The sequence below is a fragment of the Felis catus genome, chromosome X (genome assembly GCF_018350175.1).
Source record: "Felis catus isolate Fca126 chromosome X, F.catus_Fca126_mat1.0, whole genome shotgun sequence".
Lineage (NCBI taxonomy): Eukaryota > Metazoa > Chordata > Mammalia > Carnivora > Felidae > Felis > Felis catus.
The window spans coordinates 77,007,336-77,020,215 of NC_058386.1; the positions used below are offsets into that span (position 1 = coordinate 77,007,336).

At 36.2% G+C, this 12,880-nt stretch overlaps 1 protein-coding gene across 4 annotated transcripts in view; it reads left to right on the forward strand.

Annotated features, from left to right (window-relative positions):
- Window positions 1–12,880, forward strand: part of DIAPH2 (diaphanous related formin 2) — a 1,008,663-nt gene that overhangs the window by 824,698 nt on the left and 171,085 nt on the right. For all 4 annotated transcript variants that reach the window (XM_023249470.2, XM_019824053.3, XM_023249471.2 and 1 more), the window contains one exon: window positions 4,178–4,273. In XM_023249470.2, the coding sequence (XP_023105238.1) occupies window positions 4,178–4,273 (96 nt within the window). The remainder of the gene's footprint in view (window positions 1–4,177; window positions 4,274–12,880) is intronic.

Here is a 12,880-nt window from a genome sequence, read left to right on the forward strand (position 1 = left end):
GTTGGAAACATGAAATAGAAGGTACAGTGCATGCCTTTCATTTTACCCAAAGATATGTAGCTCACATAGAGCCCCACTGGACTGCATGTAACCTGCCTAGCTAGCTCCTTAATACTGTCTGTGATCTAATTTCAGGATCAAATGTCAGAAACCTGCCTCTGAATTGTTACTTCCCAGACATGCCCATATATTACCATTTTAGTGGCCAAAAAGCATTACCAATTTTTTCCTTGATATTTGTTCACTCAGTAAATAAGTATTGAAAGATATAAGAAAACACAGTTTTCTATGCAATTCAATAAAACTATTTTCCTTTCCAATGGAAAAAAAAGACACTTTTTTTTCCTGAGTTTGACCTCATAGACCAAGAAATAGAAAATAAAAACAGCTACTTATTACAAATCACATCTAAGTAAGAATTAATGGTTCTATGAACTTGGAAATTCTAAGTGAATTATCAACTTCACACAGCTCAATCACATACCAAATTTCACTGAAATTCATTTAAAATGAAGGATAATGTCTTTCAGATGATCATGTTAGCTTCCATTTTGTTTTAGGAAGAGTAACTGAAATGTAAATCAGTTCTATGATATATTTATAAACACTTCATTCCTTCAGGTTAGGTATTTCAGGAAAATCTCTCAACTTTATGAAAAGTAATGGAGCAAATGAAAAAGTAATAGTAGACTGAAACCTACATTTATTTATTTTAATATATCAGTGATATTTACAGAGACCTGGCCTTCTTTTTTCTTTTCTTTTCTTTTCTTTTCTTTTCTTTTCTTTTCTTTTTTTTAAGAACCACTTAGCACATGCCTTCTCAGCAGAGATAGTATATCACCTCCAAGTGGATAAATATTGGTTCTTGGGGAGGTGGGCAGAGAAAAAGCTTAGATATTACAATTGTTTGTGGGCCCCCAAAGGGTTACACTATATAAACAGATATGCTGTACATCTGTTGTATTAAATTTAAATGTTGGAGGGATGAGGAAAAAAATATCTAAAAAGGCTCCTCAGGGGGAGGAGAGAAACAATAATGAAAAAAAAAAAAGAAAAGCTTAGAGATGGTAATCTAGCATAGTATTTTGACAGGTGTTGTCAGATGGCAACCATTAATTAAGTAAAGGGATTTATTTTTAACTCCTCTTTATATCATATTTGTTCCATCTTTTTAGTACATATACAATATAATCACATTGAAGAATTCTAATGAAATGGCCTCCTTATCATTGTTATAATTTTTTAATGTTTGCACATTATTTATGTAAAATCACATATACATACTGTTTTGTAGTCTGCTTTTTTCACTTTTATACATGTATTTATTTTTCTACATAGTATTTATAATGATTATTTTTATAAGAATACGTGAAATTCAGTTATACTATGGTTCTCTTCTGGTTGTACTTCTATATCTCTAGAAATTCCTTTTTTGTCTTCTCTGAAATTCTACTTCTCCTGACTGCTTTATAAAAATTGGGGTTCTCAGGAATTGCATCGTATGCTGTCTTCTCTTTTCATATAGTATCTCAGGGTGATCTCATGCATCTTCCAACAGTATTCAAATCTTTAGCTTCAGCCCAGACTTCACTCCCGGGTTTCAGCCTCATATTTTCAACTGCTTACTGGATATCCCTACCTAAATATTCTTCAAAAAATAATCATATTTTCTCAAACCTGTTTATTTCTCAGCCAGGTCTTATTAACTATATTAATACGTTCAAAGTATCCACCCTCTCCATTCACTCTCCTATCACTTTAGCTCAGTCCATTTATACTATACTCCTAGCCATTTCCCTTCCTTCTATTAATGCCAGCTGCTAAGTCATCTTCCACAGTGCTGTCTGATAAGTCTTTCTAAAATGTAAGTCTGATCAAGTCACTTCCTATTGCTTATGTTTCCCAATATAGCAGCCACTAGCTACATAAAAGTAATAAGCACTTGAAATGTAGCTAATCTGAAGTTAAATGTGCCAAAATAAAAACACACTCAATTTCTGAGACTTAATCTGATAAAAAGAATGTAAAAAACAAATGATTATATATATATTGAGTTAAACATTTATTTAACATATCAAAATTAATTTCATCTGTTTTTAATGTTTTAAATACGGCTACTAGAAAGTTTAAAATTATGCAGCTCACATTTTTGGCCTGCATTATATATCTCTATTGGAGAGTATTGACTTACAGGATAGTACTCAAGCCCATATCATAGAATTATGATCTTTTACCATCTGGTCACCATATGCCTACTCCATTTTGTCTTCTGCTAACTGCATACAAAGAGGGCTGGTCTTGGTGTCAGACTGACTTGGGTTCATACGTAGGCCCCTCCACATGCCAGCTGTGTGATCTGGAACAAGATGCTTTAACTCTAGGTTTCAGTATCCCCAGCTGAAAAACAGAAATAAAACCTATTTCAATGTGTAGTTGGATTAAAAGATACAACAAATGTAGGGGCGCCTGGGTGGCTCAGTCTGTTAAGCATCCAACTTTGGCTCAGGTCATGATCTCACAGCTCGTGAGTTGGAGCCCCGTGTCAGCTCTGTGCTGACCACTTAGAACCTGGAGCCTGCTTCGAATTCTGTGTCTCTCTCTCTCTCTCTCTTCCTCCGCTCATGTGCTCACGCTCTCTCTCTCTCAATCTACTTCAAAAATAAACACAAACATTTTAAAAAATTTAAAAGATACAACAAATGTAAAGTGCTTACTGCATAAAATGTAATTCTCCCAGGTACATTCTAGCCATGCCAAACTACTTCCAGCTCCTCTTTTCTTTCTGTTACAGAGAGCAGGTGACAGTTTGGATGTGTCTACAGCTTTAATATTCCTAAATGTGCATAATCCCCTTCCCATGCTTAATCATTGGGGTTCTATTTTCCTTTTATTTTTTCTGTTTTTACCAAATATTAGACCCGAGAACCTCTGTGTTTCCCTTTGTTTTTTATTTAATATTATGTCCTAGTGAATTCACTTTAAAAGAAGAAATGATTGATGTAACATCGAAGAAATCTCAAGTCAAGTAAAGGGCCTAATCAAAAAAGGTTTTAGCTTGTTCTTGCCCTATAAGAGAATGTTTTTTCTGTGATCTGATACCCTATAGTCATTCTTTAAACAAAGTAGGATTTACATTTAACTTTAGAATAGCATCAGCAACAGTTTTTTTCCCCTCACTCCTGCCTTCTTCTCTTAACTCTTCTGCCTACAAATGTCCTCTATGCCAGACCCACACATTTAGTTACCACTCAGATTAACCAGTTAGTTAGGATCCTTTGTATCATCAGCTAGGCCCGATGGGAAGATGGGCCTCAGCTCACTGTGGATTGTCCACAGTGTAGAAGAGTTCCTGGCAATAAACACCTTGAGGCAAATGCTCTCATAAATCTTAAAAGGGGGTTTGACAGCCAGAATTGTCAAAGATAAGAGTAGGGTAAAATGTTTTAAGTGCATTTCCATTAGGAATTCCCATGTACATCTTTTGAATACCCAGCTCATGGAATGGTAACAGTTCTTTCCCATAGGAAAAAATTAGAAACACAATAGCATTCTAAAAGGGATGATGAGACTCTGGCTAACGTCTCTCAAATGTAAACTGCAGGCTTTCAAATGATTTGGTCACCTTTTCTTTGTACAATGTCAGCATTTTGAAACGGGTAAAGGATATGGATTAGGTAGAAATTGAATGCAAATGTGTTTTGAAAATAGTGTCTTTTGAGATAATAGCAGATGATGGTTGAATGCTGAAAGTATTAATACAATCAGTATTTAACCTTGTGTAGCTCTGCTTCATCAAATCACACCCTGCACATTGATTGCATTAAGCCAGGTCTATGGTTTCTTGCTTAGAAATGTCTTAAAAGAATCTTAACAGGAAGGCAGCAGTAGCTGATCAGCTACTGTTTATTTGCATACTGAGTGTGTCATCAATAATACACAAGACAAGGTCCTTAAGTTGAAAGAACAGTGGGATTGGCATGAATTTTGCTTAATGGTGCATAATAAGCAAAGTAGTCTATGGTGCCAGAAACTGACAGGATCCATTATGCTTAAACAGATATATGTCTTTAATTTAAGGATATTATGTAAATCTGACAGGAGTTTTCCCTTTATTTTCCTGTGGTTTAACTTTAATTGCCCCAAGATTAATTCTGATTTCTCCTTTCCCCTCCAGAGGGTGATGAGACTGGAGTAATGGATAATCTTCTAGAAGCCCTACAATCAGGTGCAGCATTCCGAGACCGCAGAAAGCGAATTCCAAGGAATCAAGGTAAAATCAATTCTAGCCTACATGATGTTATAAAATGTGAATGTTCTTAGCCAAATACCACCCTCTGAAAAACCTTCCCTATGAATATTTTTTTAACAGTTGATCTCAGTTCATGTGTGAAAAAGTCTCAACAGGCTTCTATGTCTATGTGATCACAAGTTTCAACCTGGTAAAAGCGTCTTCAAATAACTATAGACTTTGCAAGAATTTTCAGAAACAAGGACTCAGCTGTGTTTCATATTAAATATTTTAATTGTTATTTTATGTGCATGTGGTTTGGGTGGAATGTGGCTTAAAACCATAAATGAAATTAAATTACTAAAAGTAATTGGCCCTAGGGATGTCACATTGGCTATTCACAGGTTAGGGAAACTGAAACAATGCTCCTTTCTAGAGGTTATTTTGGCTCTTTAGTACAATCCATTCTCCATTCTCCATGTTAATAAAGAGAGGAGAAGAACAGATAATCTAAGATCCTCAAAAGTCTGAAAGCATTTGAACCCCTTTTTCATGTATTTTTTAATTAGTAATAAAACCAGATTATGAAAATTGATCTCAGTGGAAGAAAAACAAAAAAAGAAGCCAAATAGCCTTCCTCACTCAAATAGTACTAGAAAGTTGTCTGTTCTCTGTTCATACCCTATGGCTGAGGAAGTAATAGTTCCTTTCAGAATAATCCAAGCTGAGCTATCCACCTCCTTTAAGGAAATTTCTATATTTTTAATTTATATCTTTTTTGGAAGAAGAAGAAATTAGGTGTTTTAATTTTAAAAGTCCTCTTGATGGGCTATGGAGCTATATGGAGAAGTAAATGGAAAAAGGAAAATTAATAGTAAATATGTAAATTCTACTTAATTTAGATTAATAAGATTTGACTTAAATAGCCTGAAATTCAAAAAATATTTTGTATTTGGACTGTAAAATGTGTCTTCAGAATGGAAAGTGGTAGTTCTTTCAAACCACAATACTCCAACAAACCAGTAAAAGGAAGTGGAGCCCAGTACAGAGTTGTCGGGAAAGCTTGTGGTAATGATGAAATTTATGGAGGAAGATAAGAATATAAGTTATGTTCATCTTTTTTGCATTTGGGTGAATTTTGATGTATGTAAAGATATTGGAGATGGCCTACAAAAAGAGTGAAAGACTGGAGGAAAGAAAAGTAAAATCTCTCTTTGTATATTCATATTAATTTTTAAGGTAATGCTGCAAAGCAGAATACTAGGAGCACTACTAATCTGTAACTATGAAGCAGCCATTCCATATATCCTCAGTCTTTATCTGTAAATTGAGAAAGTCCTATCATGCTATCAGAGACCCCTTCTACCTCTTAAGGAAAATAGAAACCTTCACTGTTCTTTCTTGAACTCTCAAAGCATTAAGACTAAAAAAGCAAACTGAAATAACTTTTTTTATTGATTCAGTTCTCTGCTAAGCAGCTGATAAGTATAAGCATGTTATTCTGTGCCATAAGAGAACTGCATTATCTTTCTAGGCTGTTTATTTTTAAAATATATTTGCTAAGGCCCCTGTTTGATTAGTCTCACATCTCATACTGACTCTAGAGAGATTGTACTGAGAAAGAGAGAGATCATTCCATGGGATTTCTGTGAGTTTGGTACTCAAGGGATACAGTGTCATCAACTGTGAAATACCAACAGTAGATTCACAAACTGCATAATTTTACAGTACTCATTCCAAGTAATCTAAATTGGGGCCTCCTTTGGTTTATAGCTAGAATGCCTCCATGAACACACAGGGTGAAAAATATCAGCACATCTACTCCTGGCAGTCATTTCAAGTGACAGCAGCCAATGCAAATGTACAGCAGTAAAAAGAAACTAGAAGCAGACAGTGGCAGTGATTGGTAAAACATCTTGAGCATCAAAGTCCAAACAAAGGAGATGGGGAGGATGGCACAGAGTTGACAAGTCTGCCAAAAATTTTCCTGCCTGCTTGCCTCTTTCTAAAATCAACAGAACTGGGGATTTCCCCAGATTCCCTTTTTGTTTCTGACTTCCTAATTAGATCATATTTTCATGTTGACCTCCTTTTGTTGTCACTTTCTTGGGTACCTTATTTGGTTCCTTTTCAATGCCCCATTGACTTTATATTTTTATACTTTCCCTGGTCAACACCAACATACTTGCTCCTTTCTAATAACCTCCATTTCAACATGATGAGATAAAATCAGAAAAATCAAATTATAAAGAAGACTATTTTTATCAAGTAAAGTAAAATAAGAGGAAATAGCCAAAAAATCTGAAATCAGAGTCAGCCACAGACAGCAAAGATGTACTGCTCTGCTTGCCATCTCCATTATTATAACTTACAGATGGAAATTATGGTATGTAAAATACAGAGATCTACAATTGTGCTTCTAATTGCAGTGTTTTCAATTCAACATTTCAACAAAATGAGGTGATGGCTTATATTCTTCACTAGAAAATCAAAATATTAATAAATGGCATGATTAGTTGCCTAAATTATAAATCTTTCACACAGAGCCTATGTCCCCTCCCCAGAAGCTACCACATTAGGCAACTCAGAGCTCCCAAATACTGTATCTAGCCCAAATACTAAGAATTTTGTTTCAGGTAAGGGTCCCAAAAGATATATTTCAAAGGAGACTATTATAAAGGGATGCTAATGAAAAAAATATTGATAATGAGTATAGCACAGGCTCCAACCAGTGAGAATATACACAGGTAATAAGTAGCCACTATGGTTGTACTAGAACAAACCATCTGAATATCAACCCAGATTATAAATTTTGCTAATACCAAACTCAGAGATTAGGAAATGAGCCCCTAAGTATTCATTAATTTATTGTACATCTGTTCTGTGAAAGGCATATGCTAGATATGGAGGAAAATGCAAAAATAATTAAGATTTCCTTAGTTATAAGACCCTTGTGTCTTGTGGGTAAGATGGAAAGTACAGAAAAATTACAGAATAAGGAAGAAAATAATAAGGATTACTCAAGAAGTATTAATATACTTTGTGAGTTCAGATGATGGAAATATACTTTATTGGATATATCAGAAAACGAATTCTGGAAGGAAAGGTTTTCAAGGATGAGTATGGATTTCATTAGTCGGAATTAGAGGTAGGGATAGTGGGCAAATGAAATGTCATTAAGAAAAATACAGAAAGGTGCCTGGGTGGCTCAGTCAGTTGAGTGTCTGACTTCAGCTCAGGTCAAAATCTCATGGTTCGTGAGTTCGAACCCCACAGCAGATTCTGGGCTGACAGCTCTGAGCCTGAAGCCTGCTTCTGATTCTGTGTGTCCCTCTCTCTCTCTCTGTCCCTCCCCTGCTCATCCTTTCTCTCTCTCTCTCTCTCTCTCTCTCTCTCTCTCTCTCTCTCTCAAAAATAAACATTTAAAAAAAAGAAAAATACAGAAATAAGCAAGTGCAAAACACTTTGGGAGCATAGCAAATAGTACACCTAGTAATAAAGTAGACTGTATAAAGTATAGAAATATGGAGATAATTCTGGAAAAGTAGGTTGGTGCCACAACATAGAGTACTTGAATAAGAGTCTGAGGTGCTAGCATATAATTCTTTCTGCAATGGGGATATACTGAAGGTTTTTAAGCAGTGGAGGAACATGATCAAAGCAATATATTAGGACATTTAATCTATAGAAATGTGAATGATGCATTATGATTCTACTGTCATACTCTTAATCAAAAGAGATAATTTAGGGGACGAGGAGTAGCTACATGTCAAGGATAATCCTAGGGTTTTGAGTTTGAATAGCTGGAAGGACAGTTAAGTTATGAAAGAAAACTGTTAAGATCAGGAAAAGGAGTGGTGATGGAAGATGAAGTAAGTTTTAGGAACATGAAACTGAAAGTGACAGCAGAGCATTGAGGTCAAGATGTCCAGAAGTTTCTTGGAAATATAGGTATAGATTTCATCACAAGATTATTGAGTTTGTGAGATTTCTGGTTATAGTACGGAAATGAAAGGGATTGTTAGAGTGACTATTAAGAGAAAAGGATCCAAAAATAGAACTTTGAAAATGCCCTCAGTTGGGTGCTAAAAGTAGAACTAGCAAAGAAGATAGAGAAATAGTATTTGGGCAAGTGGGAGGAGAACCAAAACATTGTTCTACAAGCAAAGGAAAAGGGAAGTATTGAGAAAGCAGAAAAGGTGGGCATTTTCAACAATGACATATGCTATGGTGGAATCAAAAAAGAAAAAGACCAGTGATTTGCCATTTGGGACCTTTCTATCAACTTTTTAAGAGCGTATTTTCAATATTTCTATGGAACTGGGAACCAGAATGCAGGAACTAAGCAGTGACTAGATAGTGAGACTACAGGGATTAATAGTATTCATTTGACAAATGAACAATTGTATCGAATGATTCCTCAGTGTCATGTATTGGTTAGGTACTGAGGGTGTACCACCAATCAGGACACTTGCCTCAAGGAGCTCAGATACCTTTGGGAAAACATGTGTGTAGCTGTGTGATAAAATTGCAATGTGATTTTTTATGTGCTATAATGAGATAGGAACCAAGTGCTTGTACAGTGCAGGAGTTAGAATAAGTTTCCCCACCCCCACTCCTTTGACTCTCAGGTTTGCATCCCTGGAATATAGACTGTGATGTCTAGGAGTTTGGTGGATGAAAGGAACATCTCACTTTTCCTCAATAACCTAGTATGTATCTATCCCTTATGAATTTTGCTGAACCTTTCTGGACCATCTTTGTTACAGCCTTTGTTAGCACTCCAGATGATAATTTCCATAGTTACAATCCACTTTGGAAAGAATTACCCATAAATATTCCTGAATTTGTCATTATAACATCAAAGGTAAGCTTTGGGAAAAAAATACACGGAGAAAATCATTGCAGGAGTGAAAAACACACTTAAGATACAAATACACAGTGCCACATCTGTTTCATTACTGAATACCTGTAGACACTCAGAACTGGCTTGTCTTCTCTCAACCAACTTGACTTATTCATTCTTTGCCCACTAGAAGTAAATATAAACAGTCTTATTAGCAATAGATATCTAACAACTATTTTGGCTATTACTAGATTTTGGTATATACTTCTAGACATTTAAAAAAACACATAAGAGAAGCATTATGAAGAAATGAAGCTAAGAAACAGAATAAATGTAATTAGGTTTCAGAACTACACAGGGCAACCAAGAAAATGAAATTTGAAAAAAAAAAGAAAATGGACACACGGTTATAGTTTATAGGTCAGCAAGATAACAATATAAATGAGAAGGTAAAACTTACCATTTGACAACAGATAGGGGACAAGGAACTGATTAAAAAAAAAAACACAGAGGGGAAAAGAAACCAAACTCTAGGTATTAGGGAAAATACCTTTACAACAAAACAAAACCCAAATCCCACATTTTCCTGGGGCTGTCTACCTCACATAAATAACAAAACCCACATTTTCCTGGTTCTTGTTTTCATATACATATCCAGGACCTCAACTGCCTATAAGGGATCTCTGCAGCATTCCTAGAGTTTCTCAAGGGGACATTTCACAAACACAGCCACACACCACTTTTCTTCTACCTCCACCTCTAATAATAACATGTATTTCCATGCCTGCTATTTGCTTTAGCACTGGGCACTTTAATGCCTTCATGATGCCAGAGTTTGACAGTGGTCAGTGACAAAGCAGGGGGAAACACCTCTCTCTTCCTTTAGTGTGGTAAAGCACTTAACCAGTGTACCAAGCAGCACTAGCTTGTTCCTTAAAATCTTACATTTTGAGAGAAACAGCTTTCAAATTGTTTACATCCCTCTTGATCTCTATAGGATTTGGCCCCATATAGCAAGGCCCAAAGACAAGCCCATGACATATCCCATGTAGCACTCAGTATCATCCTCATCTTTTGATGACCAAGTTCTGTTGGGGTTTTGTGTTTGTTTGTTTGTTTGTTTGTTTTTATTATTAGAGGGTCAAGCTGGTCATTCATACCAAGCTGCTTACTTCTTTCTCCCTTAGGATGAGTTCTTTGTCATGAGGTTCTTCAGTCTTCTATTTTGTAAGTGTTCAAATCTTGGACTAGCCAACTAAACCCCATTTTGTCTGTAGTAATTATATTGTAATGTGCAATTCAAATCTAATAAAAGATGACATAATGCAAGCAAATAAACAAAAACGCGGCATTCACCCATATGACACTTATTAATCAAATACTATGGGCCAGGCAATAGTGCTAGGGCCCTGGAGTGTAAAAATGGATAAAGCATGGGTCTTAACTTCAAGTATTCACAGTCTTGTGGGGAAGACAGATACATACACAATATAAATGTTGTTATACATATGCAGAGAGTGCTGAAAGAGCAACTAGATGCCTAGAGAATTTAAGAAATCCTTCATAATGAAAGTATCATTTGAATTGTGTTTTGATGGAGTCGCCTGGGTGGCTCAGTCTGTTGAGCGTCCGGCTTCGGCTCAGGTCATGATCTCATAGTTGGTCATGATCTCACAGTTGGTGAGTTCAAGCCCCGCATTGAGCTCTGTGCTGACAGATCAGGGCCTGGAGCCTGCTTCGAATTCTATATCACCCTTTCTGCTCCTCCCCTGCTCATACGCTCTCTCTCTCAAAAATAAATAAATATTAAAAAAAAATTTTTGAATTGTGTTTTGATGGATGAATAGTAACTTACTTGGAGGAGAACAGGAGGGATAACCATTTCAGATAAAGAAAATGGCAAATACATGCAATGGAGCTAGGGAGGGGTACTATGGCAATAATGGAAAGTTTGTTGCAACAAAGAGCTAGTAGAGCTTTTTAAGTAGAGGATTACATACACACACACACACACACACACACAAAAGCAAGAGGGTTTGAGGATCGAAATAACAGACTTGGGGGACATTTATATATATAGTGTTATCAAAACCTTGGGATCACCCAGGAAGAGTATGTCCAATGAGAGGTAAATAGGCCAAGAATAGAGTATATGCGAATCCCAGCATTGAAGAGGCAAATAGAGGAATCAGCAAAGGACATTAAGGGGAAAAGCAGTTAGAAAGGAAACAAGAGAAGCAGCAAAAACATGACACCTGGAATACCGAGGGTAGACAGAATTTCAGAATGGAGAAAGTCAACAGGAGCACATTCTGAAGGAAGTTAAGTAAAGTGATGGCTGAAAATAGACCAATGATTTTGTCAAATAGCAGGTGACTGTTGACCTTTTCCCAAGCAGTTTCAGTGAAACAGTGAAAGTCAAGAGCAAGGTTCTACTGGATTAAAAAATGAATATCTTTTATAGAGATTAGTAGAGAGTGAAAAGATAAATTGTGTCTCTTCTAGAAATTCTGACAGGAAACTCTAGATACTTACAAGCATCTTGAAGGTGTTGCCAATCATAAATTAGTATGTCTAGTTTCATTTACAAATATGTGGACTTTTCCCCTCTTAATTCAATTGTATTTATTGAACATATACTATGTGATATAGTTCAAATATTTTAGCATGCCTAGTGCTTTTACAGAGTTAGCAAAGCACTTTCTCATTTATTGTGTGATATGCGATTCATAGTCATCTAATGCAGAGAGCCTAGTCTCATAAGTTAAAATGGAAGACATTTGTGGCCTCATACAAAGAGAGAATAGATTGGAGGTTAAAGAAAGGTATTCTTAAGTTAACTGGGTAAAAGCTGGGGAGATGTGGGGAGAGAGACAAAAAGGATGAGGCCATCTGCAGAAAATCTTTGTCAACTTTAAAATTAACTGGTTTGCAAGTGATTAAAGTCAGGAGTGGGTGGGTCTTAGTATATATATGATTTTCTTGAGATGAGGAAAGGAAGAGGTGAAGAAGTAGCAAATCAAATAATCCTTAGGCAAGCCACTTAGTGTTCTCAGTAGTGTTAGTTAGCCTAGTACCTCTTGGCAGTAACTAAAAGGTAAATAGTAGGGATCTTGGAGAATTGATCAACATTCAGGTCATAGATAAATATACAAGAGTGGGTAAGATAATCTGGAGAAAACAAACATTTGTGGCACTGATTCTCACCCCTGGCGACACACTGGAATCACTTTAAGGAACTTCTAAGAAATAGCCACATCCAGTTCCTCTATGAACCAATTAAATACAAATCTGTGGATTCAGAGCCTGGGCAGTGGTATGTTTTAAAAGTTATCAGGTGAGGGTGCCTGGGTTGGCTCAGTCAGTTGAGCATCTGACTCTTGATTTGGGTTCAGGTCATGAACCCAGGGTCGTGAGATCAAGGCCCGCATGGGACTCTGCACTGAGCATGGAGCCTGCTTGGGATTCTTTCTGCCATGTGCTCTCTCTCTCTCTCCAAAATAAATAAAATGAAAAATATATATAAATTTTTGTGGTGATTTTAATGTGCCACAAAAGTTGAAAGCCACCAATTTATGGAACTAGTTTGTAAGCTGGAACACATGAAAAAGAGCATGAATAGGTTGGTTATGGAGGTGTGAGGAGAAAAAAAGCTACTGTGTTATTACTTTTCACAGAGAAAGTGCCAAGTGGCATCATGTGTAGCCAAGAGAACCAGTAAAATAAGGAATGTAAATGATCCATTGGATTTAACTCTTAGGAATTCATTGGTGACTTTAGCAAAAATAGTTTTAGAGGAGTGT